Below are 21,548 nucleotides of genomic sequence, written 5' to 3'. Positions count from 1 at the left end.
CAACTTGTCACTTTGTTAGCAATCAGCTTGAACACTCTCAAAAAGAACTTGAATAAAATGCAAAGAAAACTCATCCATCCATCCAGATATACATGCATGCATCCATCTTAAGAGATGAAAACAATGATGTATATACTTATATATGTTTGTGTGTGTAGTATATATACTCTTTTACTTGTTTCAGTCATTTGACTGTGGCCATGCTGGAGCACCGCCTTTAGTCGAGCAACTCGGGACTTATTCTTTTGTAAGCCTAGTACTTATTCTATCGGTCTCTTTTGCTGAACCGCTAATATATATATATATATATATAATAACAAAGGGTAAAATTAATTAATTAAGAAGTAATCAATAATTTCACCAAGTAGAATTCGGTATGAAAAAACTTACGGTAAACTTAAGTAATACTTAATAAAAAGGGTTCAGCAAAGAATTCGCTTTACCACATACCACATTTCTAAACTTTGGTATGTGGTAAAGCAAATTCTTTGCTGAACCCTTTTTATTAAGTAGGCGCAGGAGTGGCTGTGTGGTAAGTAGCTTGCTTACCAACCACATGGTTCCGGGTTCAGTCCCACTGCGTGGCACCTTGGGCAAGTGTCTTCTGCTATAGCCTCAGGCCGACCAATGCCTTGTGAGTGGATTTGGAAGACGGAAACTGAAAGAAGCCTGTCGTATATATGTATATATATATATGTATGTGTGTGTATAAGTTTGTGTGTCTGTGTTTGTCCCCCCACCATCGCTTGACAACCGATGCTGGTGTGTTTACGTCCCCGTCACTTAGCAGTTCGGCAAAAAGAGACCGATAGAATAAGTACTGGGCTTACAAAGAATAAGTCCCGGGGTCAATTTGCTCGACTAAAGGCGGTGCTCCAGCATGGCCGCAGTCAAATGACTGAAACAAGTAAAGGAGTAATATATATATATATATATGTATATACATATATATATGTATATATATGTATATATAATGTATGTGTGCATATATATGTACATATAATGCATGTGTATGTGTGTATTCACATGCACACACACATATGCAAAAATATACATACATGCATGCATGTATGTATGTATGTATGTATATGTAAATATATACATACAAACACGCACACACACACATCTATATATACTGGTGCTCCAGCATGGTTACAGCCACATGGGCTGAAATAAGTAAAATATATGTAAAAGAATAAATGACTATATATATACTTGCAAAAATATATTGCCTACTCCCGTGGTAACACATAAATATTGATTGATGATCTGCAATGTAAGAGGCTTACCTTTCGATAGGATTTCTTAGAAGTACAATGATTTTAATGTCAGGTGTAAAGTGATGAATATAATGAGCGTTTAACAATTCTGGTTCATCTAGGTTAGCATTGCCAGGGAATGAACGCCAAAAATCATTGTCCCATAATGTTGAAGCACTTGAATCACCTTGTAAAGAAACAAAAACTTTGTAATACTTGGAATATATATATATATATATATATATATATATATATATATATTATATATATATATATATATATATATATATATATATTTATATTAATAATAATAATAATATGACAACAAAAGAATGAATGAGACCTCGATATTATGTAAAATAGAGGAATTTATCTATAAATATAATATGTGACAATTAGTTGGTTGTCATAATAAAACTCAGAGTTTCGGATACTGGGGCTGAAGTCTGCTCCAGCTTCTCATCAGTTATTAAGACAAAACACTATGGAAAAAAAACTGCTGAATAATGGGAAATTACTCCAATAGTAATACTTTATTCATAGAATCTGCAAATGCACACATATACACACACACACACACACACACACATATATACATACATAGATATATATACATACATGCGTGTATTAATGCAGTATATGGGGATCAGGCAATAAGTGTAAACCAGTGTCAATGGTGGTTCCAGAACTTCTGAACCAGAAACTACAGCCTAGAAGAAGACCCTCATCCAGGAAGATCTGTAGAGCTTGACAAGGACATCCTGCAAACTCTGGTGGAACAAAATCCCATTGTAACTGTTGGAAAACTATCAGAGAAACTTGGATTTGGTCATTCAACCATTCGTCGACACTTGTGTGCCATCGAAAAGTCAGCAAATTGGGTCAATGGGCTCCTTACACACTCTTTGAGTCTAATCACAGGCTGAGAGTGAATGTTTGCTCTTCTTTGCTGTCACGTCTCATGAATGAACCTTTATTGGACCGAATAGTGACTGGTGACAAGAAATGGGTTCTTTATAAAGATGTCAAGCACTGAAGAAAACGGGTAGGGAAAGGAGAAACACTGGCATCCCAAGCTAAAGGTCTTCACCCACGTAAGGTGTTGTTATCTGTGGTGGGATATGAAAAGTTCAGTCCACTTTGAACTTTTAAACCCAAATCAAATGATAGCAAAGGAGATCTACTGCAAGCAGCTTGAGTGGCTTAAGTCAGTGCTAGAAGAAAAACGACCATCTTTGATTTCAAAACGACAGGTGTTCTTCTACCAGGATGATGCTCCGCCACATACAGCGAGGATGACATTCTAAAGGCTGGAGCAGTTTGAATGAGAAACGATGCCCCACATCTGATTATCATTTATTCCACAGTTTTCAAAATCATTTGGACAAGAAAAATATGAATTCTGTAGACAAGGTCAGAACAGTACTGGAGGATTATTTTTATCGTCATGGACAAGTGAATTTTGGAAGAGGGGCCTTGCAAGTCTGCCAAATAGCAGGAAGAGCATAGTAGAAAATGAAGGAGAGTATATTTTAGATTAAAAAAGAACTTTGTTTATCATAATTTTGAAAAATAAAAGAATTTTAAAAATACCACATTATTCATGGGATTACCCAGTATGTACATATATATGTACATATATATATGGATCAAATATACAGGAAGCAAAAGACAGAGAGGTGAGGGAACAACAATCACATGTATTCATTTGATGCTTGGGAAAAATGGAAAAGACTGACGCCTCAAGCTTTATGCTCTTTGACAGAAAGGTGTGAGAAGGAGGAATGGCTGTGTGGTAAGTAGCTTGTTTACCAACCCCATGGTTCCAGGTTCAGTCCCACTGCATGGCACCTTGGGCAAGTGTCTTCTACTATAGCCTCGGTCCGACCAAAGCCTTGTGAGTGGATTTGGTAGACGGAAACTGAAAGAAGCCTGTCGTATATATGTATGTGTGTGTGTGTTTGTGTGTCTGTGTTTGTCCCACTAGCATTGCTTGACAACCGATACTGGTGTGTTTATGTCCCCGTCACTTAGCAGTTCGGCAAAAGAGACCGATAGAATAAGTACTGGGCTTACAAAGAATAAGTCCCGGGGTCGAGTTGCTCGATTAAAGGCGGTGCTCCAGCATGGCCACAGTCAAATGACTGATACAAGTAAAAGAGTAAAGAGAGAAAAATAAACTGTATCAGGATTAAAGGTTCTACATGTTGAAATGACTGGAAAGAATAGGCCATTGAAAGGGGAGATAACAGTGAACTGGTTAACATGGGGCTGCATATGAGTGTTTATGTGTGTGTGCATGATGTTTCAAAATTTTCTGTCAAACATTTTGAATAATGACATAAAAATATATTTATTAAAGCAAGTATTTTGCATAAAGCACAAAATAAAAAGTGTACAATGAGAAAGGAATTGTCGTGGGCTTACTTGTAATCTTTGAGTGAGATTTATCCACTTCAATCTTTTCAGCTGCCCCATCAAATAAATCAATGTAAATATTAATTGATGAGCGATTGGTCCTCTCTACAAAAGAAGAAGAAAACACAATTTTTGAGTAAAGCAATGGAATAATAGTGTTGCTGGTGCGGGTGTGACCGTGTGGTTGGCAGGTGTGCTGCTGGAGGAGGAATTTTTGGTTCTCTTCCACAAGGGAGGAACCTTGCAAAATGAAATCAAAAAAATTGAGAGGAAGTGCCGGTGGGAGGGGCTTCTGTCCTACACAGAGGACCCTGAGTGGCCTTCACAAGTGGCTGCGGAGGTCATATGGGAGAACAATCTGTGCAGGATAATGAACTTCTTCCCAAAGGACTCCTTCAGATTTATGTTGATACCTTTAAGTTCAGAACGGACCGGGTGCTTTGATGAAGCGAGGAGCCTGGCCGGGCGGAAAAATTGAAGAGGTGTATTACCTCAAAAAGAGACTAAAAATGTAAAAAGTGAGAGGATTATTGCCTTGTGTTTGTGTTTTATTTTTAATTTTGAACTGTGTAAGAGGTTTATTGCCTCATTGTGTTTTTTAAAAAAAAAAGAAAAAAAGAACAATGTTTTAGAGAAGCGAAAGTCGGCGGGCGCTTTTCGTCTTCTCCCATCCTTATCATCCTTATATCATCATCATTCATCCCATTAATGTCTCTGTCTAGCCCTCAAGCTTCTCTCTGTGTGTTGCCCTTGTGGCAAATTTAATGAAATAAAGAAGCTGCCTTCCCAACAACATGGTTCAGGATTCAGTCTCATTGCGTGGCATGTTGGGCTTGTGTCTTATGCTGTAAATCTTGGGTCGATCAAAGCCCTGTGAGCTGATTTGGTAGGCAGAAACTGAAAGAATCTTTATGTTATTTTTCTGGCTCCCAGAAATGAGTTCTAACCACCCCTTACACATGGGGAAGATGTAGAGAAGGAATTTAGATCCTTTCAGGGAATCTCCCTCTCAATCAGTGTATGAAACGGAAAAAATTCATTGCCAAAATGAAATGATTATAAAAATCATTTTTGGACTGATCTGAGATATTACTTTTCCATTATTGAATTCATCAGATTTGATTGAAGTAATAATAATAATAACCACCAGGACTTACAAACACATATAACATACAGAAAATTGCACTACTGGGCACTGCACAGATCCTACGCAAAACACTTTCAATACAGCAACCACCAGAGCATCACAACAAATCACAACACATACCCAAGGCACACAGAGCTGCGCTCGGTAGTGAAGTGAAAGCACGCTACAAAAATAAAACTACTGAATAATAATAATAATCCTACGCAGAACACTTTCAATACAGTAACCACCAGAGCATCACAACAAATCACAGCACATACCCAAGGCACACAGAGCTGCGCTCAGTAGTGAAGTGAAAGCACGCTATAAAAATAAAACTACTGAATAATAATAATGATAATAATAATAATAATGATAATAATAATAATGATAATAATAATAATAATAATGATAATAATAATAATAATAATAATAATGATAATAATAATAATGATAATAATAATAATAATAATGATAATAATAATAATAATAATAATAATAATAATAATAATAATTCTTTCTAATAGAGGCACAAGGCCTGAAATTTTTGCTGGAGGGGACTAGTTGATTACATCAGCCTCAGTGTTTCACTGGTACTTAATTTATTGACCCTGAAAGGATAAAAGGCGAAGTCGACTAGAGTGAAGTTGAACTCATGATAGGCAGAAGGACAAAGTCTGGTGTGCTAATGATTCTGCCATACTTGTAATTCTTTTATTTCTTTTACTTGTTTCAGTCATTTGACTGTGGCCATGCTGGAGCACCGCCTTTAGTCAAACAAATCAACCCCAGGACTTATTCTTTGTAAGCCTAGCATTTATTCTATCAGTCTCTTTTGCTGAACTGCTAAGTTACGGGGATGTAAATGCACCAGCATCAGTTGTCAAGTGGTGTTGGACACACACACCCACAAACATACACACACATATATATATGACAGACTGGTAGAAACGTTAGCGGCGAGCTGGTAGAAACGTTAGCACGCCGGGCGAAATTCGTCTGTCGTTACGTTCCGAGTTCAAATTCCGCCGAGGTCGACTTTGCCTTTCATCCTTTCGGGGTCGATAAATTAAGTACCAGTTACGCTGGGGTCGATGTAGTCGACTTAATCCCTTTGTCTGTCCTTGTTTGTCCCCTCTGTGTTTAGCCCCTTGTGGGTAGTAAAGAAATATATATATATGACAGACTTCTTTCAGTTTCCGTCTACCAAATCCCTTCACAAGGCTTTGGTCGGCCTGAGGCTATAGTAGAAGACACTTGCTCAAGGTGTGATGCAGTGGGACTAAACCCGGAGCCATGTGGTTGCAAAGCAAGCTACTTACCACACAGCCACTCCTGTGCTTATATAATAATAATTACTACTATTATTACACCTGTATTTAAGGTGGCTAGCTGGCAGAATCATTAGCACGCTGGGCAAAATACTTAGTGATAGTTCGTCTGCTGCTACATTCTGAGTTCAAATTCCACTGAGATCGACTTTGTCTTTCATCCTTATAGGGTTGATGAAATAAATACCAGTTATGCACTGGGGTCGATATAGTCGACTAGCCCCCTTCCCCAAAAATTTTCCAGGCCTTGTGCCTAGAGCAGAAATAATTATTACACCTGTATTTACAGTGACTAGCTGTTAGACTTGTTAGCATGCTGGGAAAAATGCTTAGTTGTATTTTGTCTACCATTACATTCTGAGTTCAAATTCTGCCGAGGTCGACTTTGCCTTTCATCCTTTCGGGGTCGATTAAATAAGTACCAGTTACACACTGAGGTCGATATAATCAACTTAATCCGTTTGTCTGTCCTTGTTTGTTCTCTCTATGTTTAGCCCCTTGTGGGTAGTAAAGAAATAGGTATTTTGTCTGCCGCTACGTTCTGAGTTCAAATTCTGCCAAGGTCAAATTTGCCTTTCATGCTTTCAGGGTTGATAAATTAAGTATCAGTGAAAATCTTGTGGTCGATTTAATCCTTTCCCCATATTTCAAACCTTGTGCTATCAGTAGAAAGGATTATTACACCTGCATTTAAGTGGCAGAATCAGTGGCAATGTGGGCAAAATGCTTAGCAGAATTTCGTGGTTCTGAGTTCAAATTCTGCCATGGTTAGCTTTGCCTTTCATCCTTTCAAGGTAGATAATAACATAAGTACCAGATGAATACTGGTTTCAATGTTATCAACTTAATACCTCCCATGAAATTGCTGGCCTTGTGCTAAAATTTGAAACCATTATTATGCCAGTGTTTGTGCCGATATTAATTTTGAAGAAATCAACCTTATTAGTAAAAAATTATGGACCTAAGTTGGCACCACTTTAGGAAACTTTATTCCTGCACTTATTCCTTCTCCGTTCCAACCAAATCAAGCTGGGTTGCAATGCTGTAGAATGGTCTGTTTCTCCAGCTACAAACAACCAAACTAGATCCAGGTGTCCAGGTATGCGGTATAAGGTATGTGTAACTCTAAGGCGGTGAGCTGGCAGAAACGTTAGCATGCTGGGCGAAATGCTTAGCAGTATTTTGTCTGTCTTTACGTTCTGAGTTCAAATTCCACCGAGGTCGACTTTGCCTTTCATCCTTTCGGGGTCAATAAATTAAGCACCAGTTGTGTACTGGGGTTGATCTCATCAACAGGCACCCCACCTCCCTAAAAATTTCGGTTCTTGTGTCTAGAGTAGAAAAGAATAAAGGTGAAGATACCTGTAGGATGATAGCTGTTTATGTCCTGACAAGCATTTGTTGGCCAGATATTTTGTGTGTCTAGAAACTTTTTTTAGGAACATCTAGTTCATTACTGGCTAGTGAGAGACTGAAAGAATATTCTAGATGTATGTTGAGATTGTAACTGAAAACAAACGAAAAAAAAAACATTCTCAAACTGTCTTACAGGTATTAAATGAATTTGGCAAATGCATCTGAGCAGATTTTATCGGAACTGCAGTAAGTCGTCTCGGTCATATTTTCATATCCTTTATCATTTACCTTTTTTATCGTTTACTTGTTTTAGTCGTACATACACACACATATATATACATATATATATATTATTTGATTAAATGCCATGCATCTATTTCCAAGGAAGTTTATCTTAATATTTTTAAGGCGATTCTACCCTTTACTGTTCCCTCCCCCTATTGCTTTCTCTCTCATCCTTTATCTAATTCTTCTTTTTCTCCCCTTCACCATCCTCTTTCTATCTGTTTGTCTGTCTGTCTCTCACTCCCTCTTTCTCCTTTACACTCTCTCATTGCTCACACATAACCACCATCCATCTTTCTTTTCCTCATGTGATGATCTTTCATTTCCTTCATGGCTGTCGTAGAGACTGCATGTATTCCATCTGTCTCCATCTTGTTTCTTTCCTCTTGCCAAAGAGAATATTTCTCCAGCATTCGCTATTTTACCTTCACTTGGTCTAACGACCCTCCATGTTTGATTTCAGTTTTATATTTATGAGATGAGGAATTATTTACGTTATTTACATTTGATGGATATTTGTCCTCATCTTGTTTGTTGTTAACACAACGTTTTGGCTGATATACCCTCCAGCCTTCATCAGGTGTCTTGGGGAAATTTCGAACGTGGGTTCTCATTCCTAAGGTATTTTTCGATATTATTATTATTATTATTATTATTAGAGTACGGGCTACTAACCCCAAGATTCCAAATTCGATTCCAGGCAGTGACCTGAATAATAATGACATCGAAAAATACTTTAGGAATGAGAACCTAGGTCCGAAATTTCCCCAAGACACCTGATGAAGGCTGGAGGGTATATCAGCCGAAACGTTGTGTTAACAACAAACAAGATGAGGAGAAATATCCGACAAATGCAAATAATGTAAATGTTTGCTTTGGTTTGGTTTCCTTGCATGTCTCTACTGTCCTGTTTTTGTTACCAACTTTGACCCTCTGCAAGTTGCACTAAGAATAAGGACAAGGTAAAATTACTACCAGCTTTTATAGCAAATTGAAGCAGGTAGTTTATCTCGTCCCCCTCCGACTTATACACAAGCACACACAGACATATATACACACATATATACATATATGTACATATGCATATATATGGATATATACATATATCTATACATACACACACACATACGTACATATATATACATACATACACACACACATACGTACATATATATATACATACATACATACACACATACGTACATATATATACATACATACATACATACATGCATGCATGCATACATACATACATACATACATACATATATATATATATATATATATATACACACAGACACACACATATACATACATGATGTGCTTCTTTCAGTTTCCATCTACCAAATCTACTCACAAGACTTTGGTCTGCCTGACACTTGCCCAAGGTGCCATGCAGTTGGGCTGGCCACAGAATCGTGTGGTTGTGAAGTAGACTTCTCACCATAAAGCCATATGTCCAATTAAAAATGTAACAAAAGCACTCAGAAAGCACAAACTTCCGCCAAGGCAACACCAACTTCTCCCACGATTAGCCAGAGATGATTTTTAAAATGAGAATATCTGAAATAAACTCAACCGCTCTCAAAAACGAGAATACTGAAAATCACCCAGACGGCTCTCAAAAATTAAGTAAAAGAAAAACGGAAAAATAATCTAGAATACTTGTCCGATACCGGATCGATTCCAAAATCTAATCAGGTCGTGCCAGTCACTAGGCCAAACATTCCTGAAAGTTTCATTCGAATCCATCCAGCAGTTCTTGAGATATCTTGTCCACGGACAAAAAAAGAAGAAAAAACTCGACTGAAAACAATTCCTCCGCCTTAGCGGAGGTAACAAGAGCACTCAGAGAGCGTAAACCTCCGACAAAGCAACGCCGACGTCCTCTCAACGATTAGCCAGAGATGATTTTTAAAATGAGAATATCTGAAATAAACTCGACTAGTCACACGGATAAGAATACTAAAAATGAACCCGACCGCTCTCAAAAATTAAGTAAAAACACGGGAAAAATAATCCAGAGTTCTTGTCCGGTACCAAAATCTAATCAGGTCGTGCCAGTCATGAGGCCAAACATTCCTGAAAGCTTCATTCGAATCCATCCAGTGGTTCTTGAGATATCTTGTCCACGGGCAAACAAACAAATACAACTGAAACAATACCTCCGTCTTTAGACCAGACGAAGGTAAAATAGTGAATGCTGGAGAAATATTCTCTTTGACAAGAGGAAAGAAAGAAGACAGAGACAGATGGAATACGTGCAGTCTCTACTACAGCCATGAAGGAAATGAAAGGTCATCACATGAGGAAAAGAAAGATGGATGGTGGTCACGTGTGAGCAATGAGAGAAAGTGTAAAGGAGAAAGAGAGACAGACAGATAGAAAGAAGATGGTGAAGAGGAGAAAAGGGGAATTAGAGAAAGGATGAGAAAGAAGACAATAGGGGAGAGTACAGTAAAGAGTAGGATCGCATTAAAAATATTAAGATAAACTCCACTAAGGCGGAGGTAATAAGGTAATAAAATTACTCACTAAGTTCAATAAACCTCATTCTCGTCCACCAGTGAGGTTCTTTTCTTTGTCCTTTTACAATATCGGGATGCACATTGAGGCGTCGATAGAAATCCGTGGTTCCTGATTTCGGCATGCCAGCAACATAAACATATGGAAGACACCGTAACCGTTTCGGTTTTGTGCTGCTGTTTGTCTTGCTGAGTAGTTTCCCCCATTTCACGGTTAATCGAATCATTTCTTTCTGTGTGTTCTCTGTCAAACTTAAATAAGGGTTGTCTACGTAGACACCAGCTGAATGTATAGTTTCAAGCCAACAGGGGTTGCGGTAATTGAGCAAATAACGGGGTACATCCTTTAAAAGAGAAAAAAAAAACACAAAGATAAAAATTAGAAGGTTAATTTTTTTTTTTGCTTTTAATTGACAATATATGACGTTTATTTTTCAAAACTTTGAATTAAATTGCATCAAAAACATAATTAATAGCGATAGAAGCAATATCTGTTTCTTTATTACCCACAAGGGGCTAAACACAGACAGACAAACGGATTAAGTCGATTACATTGACCCCAGTGCGTAACTGGTACTTATTTAATCGACCCCGAAAGGATGAAAGGCAAAGTGGACCTCGGCGGAATTTGAACTCAGAACGTAGCGGCAGACGAAATACCGCTAAGCATTTCGCCCGGCGTGCTAACGATTCTGCCAGCTCGCCGCCTTCGATAGAAGCAATATCAATACTAAATAGCAATGTTTATCCACACTTAAAAGTGGATGTTGTGCTAGAATAGAAAATACTGTATTATTTACCATAATACGAGGTCTGATCAATCCGGATTGTTAGCATAGTAACGGGGCTAAAGCACACAGAGTAAAGCCGCTTGGTATAAATTGATCCTGAACTATGCTGTGCATGAGCATTAAGTTTTAACGTTCTAGCTCACTTCTGCTGTTTACAGCATTGCTTGGAAGGAGCGTGTGTAGCGTGTGATCGTTGCATTGACCATGACAGAGAAAGTTGTCATGGCGATACCGGCTCAGAGGTCTACGGAAAGCTGCAGAAATTGCATGGAGAGGAGTGTATGAGCCGCACACAAATGAACGAATGGCTCAGATGTTTCCAAGATGGCCGAAAAAATTGTCAATATTAACGAATGTTCTGGGAGACTTGCAACCGACAGAACTGAGCAAAACACCGAATCACCATCTGTGAGTTATCAAAGGATATGCAAGTTTAGTTACGGTTCAGTTCAGTCCATTATCGCTGAAGATTTTGGGTATGAGACGCATGCCTGGCAAGTTTGTGCGAAAACTGCTTTTTGCCGACCAAAACAACACTTGGGTTTCAGTTGCACAAGACCTCCTTGACCGAGACGAGAACGATGAAAATGTTTTGAAGACCTTGTGTGTAAGCGTCTGAGCAGGTATCGCCAAGCTTTTGGCAAAATTTGATGCAGATTCTCTGCTAAACTTTCTTTGTTATGGTCAATGCGACGACCACACGTTACACACGTTCCTTCCAAACACTGCTGTAAACAGCGGGAGTGAGCTAGAACATTAAAACTTAGTACGCATGCACTGTAGAGATCAAGGTCAATCTTTGCCAAGCAACTTTACTCTGTCTGCTGTAGCTTCGTTAATGTGGCAACAGCCCGGATATTTATTGATCAAGTCACGTAGAAACTCTTATATGGACTTGGGGTGCATACATGGTGCTCAGAACATAAGCAACCCCCCTACATGGGGCTCAGAACATAAGCACAAGTGTACAAATTTAAAGGAGGTATGTAGTCAATTATATCAGCCCAATATTTGACAAGCATATTTTAAACCTCTCTATTCTCTCTATAAAACTAATAACTTATTCATTCCTTAGAAATTATTTTAACCACTGTTTCTGATTCTAAATTTAACCCTTTATAATCATATTTCTTATGAAATATACTGCTTTTGTTTCAATTTATATTAAACGAATGAAGAATTTAATAAAAAAAACTTCATCACTGTTATGTTGGTATTTGGAATATAAAGTAACATGTTCTTTTCATTAAAACTTTAAATTTAACTTTAAAATAGGATGTTTTTTTCTTTATCATGGAATCAGAGATGGTCTAGTCCAGTTGCCACGAAATAGGTTAAACGCTGAAAATTCCTGATTTTTCATCTTTTTTTTTTCTCTAAAACTTTATTGCAGCGTGATTAACAGCAGTGCGTGATTTCACAATTTGTTTTCATTTCTGAGACTGTAAGGAAGTGGACAAGAAAGCAAAGAATGGTAATATTTCCAAAAAATGCCAGAACTGTGTTGCATTTTTGAAACTGCATTCTGATATAACCTCAGCAAATTACTGGCAATTCCTGTTCATTCATCAAATTACATTAAAAAATGTGAATGCATCCTGTGGAAATCCAGGCACAGGCTTGGTGTGTGGTAAGAAGCTTGCTTCCCAACCACATGATTCTGGGTTCAGTCCCACCGTGTGACACTTTGGGTAGATATCTTCTACTATAGTCTTAGGCTGACCAAAGCCTTGTGAGTGGATTTGGTAGATGGAAACTGAAAGAAGCCTGCCATATATATATATATATTATATTATATTATATTTTGTGAAATTTGATTTAGTATTTCTTAATTGAATTTTTCCCTGTAAGTTTGGAATAATATTCCCTAATATTATTATTATTATTATTATTATTATTATTATTAATTTTTTCATTGTTCAATTGATAAACGGTGGTTTTTTTTCTAATTCATAAATATATATATTATATTTTTTGAAATTTGATTTAGTATTTCTAAATTGAATTTTTCCCTGTAAGTTTGGAATAATATTCCTTAATATTATTATTATATTATTATATATATATATATATATATATATATATATATATATACACGAGAGTACTAAATAACACTTGCTTTGCTAAAGATAGGACTCTTTAGCAAATCATTATGAATAATAATATTCTGATATATAAATGCGGAGTAGATAAAACAGGGGTCAACTGATGAAGGGAATGTTCTTTACGTTGCCTGCCTCGTTTCTCTGTTTGTTTCTTTCGTTGTTTGTAAACAAGTTCGTTTTCTAGGTTTTTGTTTTTACGTTCTCGTTTCTCAATTAGTCTCCTTTTTTTTTATGTCCTGTACCCATATATTCATGTATACATACATATATATGTAGGTATGTACATATATGTAGGTATATATGCATATATTTATATATTATTTACATTATTATTATTATTATATATATATATATATATATATATATATATATATATATATGCACATGGGCGTGTGTGTGTATGTATTTGCGTTTGTGTTTTCATCCCTGTAACTTAGCGGTGCACCAGAAGAGATAAAATAAGTACCAGGCTTAAAATTAATAAGTACTGGGGTTGATTGCCCCAACATGACCACAATTTAATAACTGAAACAATTAAAAGATAAAAAAAATATATACAATTGAGAAAGAAGGCACTTGATGTCTGAGTGTAATGAATGAAAGTTTTAATGAAGGAATCAGGGGTATGTGTAAATGTATTCAATCGATTCAATCGTAATTCGAACCTGAATCATACGCTTCACTAATGAACTCTTTGTCACGTATTCTATGACTCTTATCTTGCTCTGTGCATTGCAGAAATAAGTTACATTGACACTGAAAAGGGTCATGTTCTCAGCCCCCTAAAACAACGTCTTTACCCATTTCTATGTTAAAAGATAGAAGAAAATTAGATGTTAAACTTGAGATGAAATTAAAGTTTGAGAAGAAATAGGAAATAAGAATTTGTGCAATTGTAGAGATAGGCGCAGGAGTGGCTGAGTGGTAAGTAGCTTGCTTACCAACCACATGGTTCTGGGTTCATTCCTACTGCGTGGCACCTTGGGCAAGTGTCTTCTACTATAGCCTCGGGTCGACCAAAGCCTTGTGAGTGGATTTGGTAGACGGAAACTGAAAGAAGCCCGTCGTATATATATATATGTATATATATATATATATATGTATGTATGTATGTATGTGTGTGTGTGTGTGTGTGTATATGTTTGTGTATTTGTGTTTGTCACCCCAACATCGCTTGACAACCGATGCTGGTGTGTTCACGTCCCCGTAACTTAGCGGTTCGGCAAAAAGAGACCGATATAATAAGTACTAGGCTTACAAAGAATAAGTCCTGGGGTCGAGTTGCTCGACTAAAAAGACGGTGCTCCAGCATGGCCGCAGTCAAATGACTGAAACAAGTAAAAGAGTATATATCATCGTCGTCGCCACCACCACTGCTGCCGCCGCCAGCGTCGTCTGTCATCACCATCACCACCACCACCATCATCATCATCATTTAACATCTGCTTTCCATGCTGGTTTGAGTTGGACGGTTTGACAGCAGCTGGCAAGTTGAAGAGAGACACCAGGTTCCAACTGTGTGTCCTGGCATGATTTCTACACCTGAATGCCCTAACCCTAATTCCAGTCACTTTGCATGGTACTGGTTGTGTTTACCAGCATTTGTGCTTTATACGTGGCACCGGCACAGGTGCTTTATTCGTGACACCGGTATGAGCTTTTATTACATGGATCTAGCACATCATCATCCTCATCGTTTAATGTCTGCTTTCCATGCTAGCATGGGTTGGACAATTTGACTGAGGACTGGCGAACCAGGTGGCTGCACCAGACTCCAATCTGATCTGGCAGAGTTTCTACAGCTGGATGCCCTTCCTAACGCCAACCACTCCGAGAGTGTAGTGGGTGCTTTTACGTGCCACCGGCACGAGGGCCAGTCAGGCGGTACTGGCAATGGCCACGCTCAAATGGTGCTTTTTACGTGCCACCTGCACAGGAGCCAGTCCAGCGGCACTGGCAACGACCTCGCTCGAATGTTTTTTTCACGTGCCACCAGCACTAGTGCCAGTAAGGCAACGCAGATAACGATCACGCACAGTTAATCAAAACAAAACGAAGGATATTACTTACTCTTTCAATGAGATCATTTTCTTTGGTAATCTGAAGTTGGTGTCTCCTTAATTCAACGATGTCAATTTTTTTGTTATTGCCTTTAAGCCTAAGTTGTGCTTGAAAAGGTTTCCGCGATATATTGTGGATGAACACTATGTATATGACAACGCTCAGAATGCAAAACAACAGCACCTTTTTGCCTTTGATCATACCAATTGATTTTAAAATTAATATCTTGATGTTCGAATCTGAAATTAAGTAAAAACAAGTTAAGATTTCGATGTTGGATTAAGTATCATAAATATTGGGTTGGTGCATAATTATTGCGGCTTTTTTTCAACAAATTCTATTCAATAAAAACAGTAACAATATTTAACAAAAACATCTTTAAATGATTATTCCGACCGGCTGCCAAGCATATGGGAAGCAGTAATTGAAGAAGATGGTGAATATGCTCCGGAATAATCATTTAAAGATGTTTTTGTTAAATATTTTTATTGTTTTTTTTAATAAAATTTATTGAGAAAAAAAAACTGCAATAATTATGCACCAATCCAATAGATAGATAGATAGGGTTGGTGCATAATTATTGCGGCTTTTTGTTTTTCAACAAATTATAGTCAACAAAAACAGTAACAATATTTAACAAAAACATCTTTAAATGACGGTCTGGGAAGCAGTAATTGAAGTAGATGGTGAATATGCTCCGGAATAATTATTTACATAAGTTTTTGTTAAGTGTTATTGTTTTTGCTGAATAAAATTTATTGAAAAAAAAAAAGCTGCAATAATTATGCACCAACATAGAAGTAGAATGTTATCTATCATATGATGAATAATTTTGAAAGTATTTTATTTTACCACTCTGGGTAATAAGAAGTTACAAACAATCCTATTTTATTTGTGACGGCTATTCCAAAAGTCTGCGAATTTAACTTAAAAACCATTTTGACATTCTCTTTACTTTTTCTTTCTTATCTCCATCGCTTTTTTTTTTTTTACCTAGTTTCTTCCATTTCGTACTTTCATGAAACAATAGCAAAACCATTACACATTCATTTGGGTGACGTTCGCTTCACTTGATGAAATGGTCCAAGCATTGTAAATCCGATGTGCTTGTTTAGAGGTAAGCAATCATGAACATTAGAGAAACGTAGAAGGGAAAAGTGATTTGACAAAAGAGTAGAATAAAAAAAAAAATTAAAAATGGGAGAGAAGATGAGAGCAAGGAAAAGATAAGAATAGAGAAATAAGATTATAGAAAAAAAAAATAAAAAGCATAGAAATAAAAAAAAAAGTACGAGGAAATAGAAAAAACATAAAAGATAAGATTTCAAAAAAAGATAATAATGCGGAGAATGGGAAAGAATAGATAGTGTTGATGAGAGAAAAAAGACCGAAAAGCAAGATTAATAAGAATAGTTTTGGAGGAATAATCTGCAAACGAAAAAATATGGATGAAGGCAACGGTCGAGCAAGGCGTTTAATTATGATGGTAATCATGGTTTTACATCTGAAAGAAAACCACCCCCCAAAAAACTGTGTATCAGGACCAGATTTATAGGGGTGCGCAGAGGGCAATTAACTCGGGTATCTACAGGTACTGGGGCCCCCTTCCTTCCAAGCACAAGGTATGTGCTTGGAAGGAAGGTGTGTAGCGTGTGGTCATCGCATTGACCATGGCGGAGAAAGTTGTCATGGAGATATCTGCTCAGATGCCTGCGCCAAGCTGTAGAAAGTGTATGGAGAGGAGTGTATGAGCCGCACACAAGCGTACGAGTGATTCAGACGTTTACAAGATGATCGAAAAAATGTCGATATTAACGAACGTTCTGCAACCAGCAGAACTGAGCAAAACATCGCAGTGCAGATTAGTTATAGTTCAGTTCAGTCCATTATTATCACTGAAGAGTTTGGTATGAGACGCGTGTCTGCCAACTTTGTGCCAAAACTACTTTCAGCTGACCAAAAATACACTCGAGTTTCAGTTTTACAAGATCTTCTTGATTGTGTTGGGAAGATGAAAACTTTTTGAAAACTTTGCGTAAGCCTCTGAGCAGGTATTGGTCAATGCGACGATCACATGCCACACACCTTCCTTCCAAGCACTGCTGTAAGCAGCAGAAGTGAGTTAGAACGTTAAAACTTAGTGTGCATGCACAGCAGAGTTTAAGGTCAGTCTCTGCCGAGCGGCTTTACGCTGAGTTTTTTAGGTTCGTTACTATGGCAACAGTCCGGATACTTACTGATCAGACCTAGTATACGTGATGGAAAGTCTTGTCGGTGACGACCTGTACAGGTAATTTGTTTATAGTGATCAAATGCATGTTCTGTACATGAGATCACTCTCTTCATCAAATCAACGTTGTCTGAACAGGCACCCAGTGCACCACGCGTCAGATGTCGAAGTGATCGCAGGACAACGTAAAATAAAGTGTTTTACTCAAAAACACAACACACCAACCCTGCATGTATGTACGCATGCATACATATGTATGTATTCTATAATATAAATTGGACATGGCCGATCGTTGTTTTCTTTCTTGTCTTGAGGTTCACAGCCAAACTGCGGGGTGGATTCGCTTAAAAAGTGGCACATATGTGGAGACAGGTGCATAGATTGGAATGCAGTTTGTATTTTTTTGCTAACCCCCATACTTATCGAGAAAATCGATTAAAACTTTTGCTAATGGAATTTCCCTCTTTCTTCTGCCATTAAAACAACCAGTTGCTTAGAAGGTGTTTTTTGACGGGGTGGGGTTAGGAAATTCTCATACAACTGGAGGCTCCAATCGAAACAGGGGACCCTAGATGATAAGGTTGACAAAGGCTGTTAAAGATAATGCCTAATCGAAAACGATCACAGCCACATCATCCAAACAGACCGGGTGAAACCGGGCTTAGCTGCTAGTATGTTTATAAAATTAATGTTGGATGAAGCAGCTTTGGATAAAATATTAATTATGTCAAGTCGTGTTTAACACGTTCAATTGAAATCGGCTGCGATAAGACTTGAGTGCTGCAAGAATAATCCCAGGAGAAATTCTGCACCAAGACTTGTATAAACTCACATTTTGTTTTGGGTTGTGAGTGACGTCATTAGATCGTACGTAGGACGCATCCGTTTCAGCTCTGTTCCGTTTCGTCAGCTAAAAACACTGTCTCTTTTGTCCACAACCCCATTAAATATGAAATTATACTTCTGTAAACAGCTAACAAATTGTCAGCTGGAGTTAAATAATGCTACAGTTACATGAAAAGCACAAATCTGCTATAGTTTTTATTGTTGAGTTTTATTTACCCAGTTCGCAGCATCGAACCTGAGCGTGCCAGTGCGTAAGTGTAAATATGCGTAGACAACATACCGGTTTCAAATCCCCAGCAATTTCGAGGGGAAGGGCGATGTCAATTAAATCGACCCCAGTGCTTGTCTGGTATTTATTTTTATTGACCCCGAAATAGGAAAGGTAAAGTCAACCTCGGTGGAATTTGAACCCAGAATGTAAAGATCGGCGAAGTGTCGCTAGGCATTCTGCTCGGCGTGCTAACGATTCTGGCAGCTTGCCTATTTATTTGAAGATATGTATTAGGAACAACAACAACAACAACAACAACACACACACACACACACACACGCACACGTTTTTACAAGCCGAAATATCTTTTGTTGATCTGAGTCAAGGATGAAAGGCTAAGTTGACCTCGGCGGAATTTGAACTCAGAACGTAGCGCCTACGAAATACCTATTTCTTTACTACCCACAAGGGGCCAAACACAGAGAGGACAAACAAGGACAGACAAACGGATTAAGTCGATTATATCGACCCCAGTGCGTAACTGGTACTTAATTTATCGACCCCAAAAGGATGAAGGGCAAAGTCGACCTCGGCGGAATTTGAACTCAGAACGTAGCGGCAGACAAAATACGGCTACGCATTTCGCCCGGCGTGCTAACGTTTCTGCCAGCTCGCCGCCTTACCCAAGAAATATATTTATTTCTTTATTGCCCACAAGGAGCTAAACGTAGAGGGAACAAACAAGGACAGACAAAGGGAGATTAAGTCGATTGTATCGACCCCAGTGCGTAACTGGTACGTATTTAATCGACCCCGAAAGGGTAAAGGCAAAGTCGACCTCGGCGGAATTTGAACTCAGAACGTAATGGCAGACGAAATACTGCTAAGCATTTCGCCCGGCGCGCTAACGTCTCTGCCAGCTCGCCGCCTTGGCAACGCTTGATACTTCAGCTACAATAGCGTATTTACAATTTGGCACCCTATCGAATTTCTTCCGCCTTAAACTTTTCTAAAAAGGCATATTTTTGAGTGAAATTCTGCAGAGGCTCTTTTTTATTTTTATTTCTTGATGTATGCTGATAGCATTGAAATAATTTTGCGAGGAAGGAATTTCAAGTCAGTCTTCCCTTCCCGATTAACTTTACCCACTTTTCTTATTAAAGTACATATTTCTAAAATTGCATTTTGCAGAAATAGTTTCAGCAATGTATATTAACTCTTAATACGATGTGTATTATGTTTCACTGCACTCTTAAAGTATGTACAACTGTTCTGCATTTACTTGAATCCCTATCTTAAGATACACTAATGACAGAACATTATTTACATTTGACGGATATTTGTCCTCATCTTGTTTGTTGTTAACACAACGTTTCGGCTGATATACCCTCCAGCCTTCATCAGGTGTCTTGGGGAAATTTCAAACCTGGGTTCTCATTCCTAAGGTATTTTCGATGTTATTATTATTATTATTATTATTCAGGTCACCGCCTGGAATCGAACTCGGAATCTTGGGGTTTCTAGCCCGCGCTCTTAACCACTAGGTCTACGGGCATATGGCATAGTGGTTAAGAGCGCGGGATACTAATCCCAAGATTCCGAGTTCGATTCCCAGCAGTGATCTGAATAATAATAATAATAATAATAATAATAATAATAATAATAATAACAACAGTAGCAACATCCAAATATACCTTAGGAACGAGAACCCAGGTTCGAAATTTCCCCAAGACACCTGATGAAGGCTGGAGGGTTTATCAGCCAAAACATTGCGTTAACAACAAGCAATATGAGGACAAATATCCGTCAAACGCAAATAATGTACATAATTCCTCATTTCTCAAATATGGAACTGTATTAACAAATGACAGTGTTAATTTTTCCTCTACAGGAACTTTTGCTTTCTGGAAATTCCTGAGGCTGCTCCACTTTTCTCCATAAGCACCCGTCCTTATAAATATAGCTATACATTGATTTCTTCGATTCATCAGCTAATACTGGAGAGTTAATAGCAGCGAGCTGTCAGAATCGTTGGTAGGCTAGGCAAAATGCTGAGCGGCATTTCGTCTGTCTTTATGTTCTGAGTTTAAATTCCGCCGAGGTCGATTTTGCTTTTCATCCTTTCCGGGTCAATAAATTAAGTACCAGTTGAGTACCAGATGTAATCGACTGGCCCCCATCTCCAAAATTTCGGGCCTTGTGCCTAGATTAGGAAAAAAAAAATCGTTGGTAGGCCAGCCAAAATGTGCTTAGCGGCATTTCGCCCGTCTTTATGTTCTGAGTTCAAATTCCGTCAAGGTTGACTTTGGCTTTCATCCTTTCGGGGTCGATAAATTAAATACCAATTGAGTACTGGAGTTAAAATAATCGACTTACCCGTCCTCCGGTTTTTGCTGGCCTCGTGTCAGAATTTGAATCCGATATGAATTGAGAAGAGTGATGGGTTCCTGTTTTCATTGCCCTCTTCTCCCTCTTTCACCAAATAAGGAAAATATATTTAATACTTGTGTTACGTCTGTGTGATACATATAACCGACAAGCAAAACTACTCCCACGAGACTATTTTCTGTGTTTTAGGTAGCGAAGCGTGTGTTAGCAGCCGACATGCAGATAAACTCAACACATTTACTATTAATTACATTTCATATAAGCAGAGCAAAATGCTCTCCCATACCACGTCCTAAACCTCACATATTTCGAATCTTTATGCGTTTTAGTCACAAAGTGTTAAAACATCTCTACTCACTTTAACCCAGCAATTCGTCAATTCTTCACATTTTCCAGCGATTAATTCCAACAGTGTGTTCCAAACTTTCCTATCATTGACCTCATACTCTTTCTCTCCCTTTCTCCTTCCTCTATACACCCTTTACGAGGGGTGTATGAAAAGTCTTGAGCCTCAAAAAAGCAAAATATGGTACAAAACTTCTGATGAAGGTACAAGACTTCAGGGTTCAAAGGCCTTGAGGGCTCAACTTTTCATGCATCCCTCCTATAAGAATTT

The 21,548-nt window shown here is 38.0% G+C and overlaps 1 protein-coding gene across 1 annotated transcript in view; it reads right to left on the bottom strand.

The window, feature by feature from the left end:
* Positions 1-21,548, bottom strand: part of LOC115232487 (carbohydrate sulfotransferase 15) — a 104,606-nt gene that overhangs the window by 13,920 nt on the left and 69,138 nt on the right. Inside the window, exons 2-5 of the mRNA XM_029802387.2 lie at positions 15,267-15,496; positions 10,311-10,644; positions 3,687-3,782; positions 1,290-1,446 (exon numbers count right to left, since the gene is read on the bottom strand). Of these exons, the coding sequence (XP_029658247.1) occupies positions 1,290-1,446; positions 3,687-3,782; positions 10,311-10,644; positions 15,267-15,458 (779 nt within the window). The 5' untranslated portion in view covers positions 15,459-15,496. The remainder of the gene's footprint in view (positions 1-1,289; positions 1,447-3,686; positions 3,783-10,310; positions 10,645-15,266; positions 15,497-21,548) is intronic.

This window comes from Octopus sinensis, linkage group LG2 (assembly GCF_006345805.1).
Source record: "Octopus sinensis linkage group LG2, ASM634580v1, whole genome shotgun sequence".
Lineage (NCBI taxonomy): Eukaryota > Metazoa > Mollusca > Cephalopoda > Octopoda > Octopodidae > Octopus > Octopus sinensis.
This window is presented reverse-complemented; position numbering and strand designations above follow the sequence as displayed.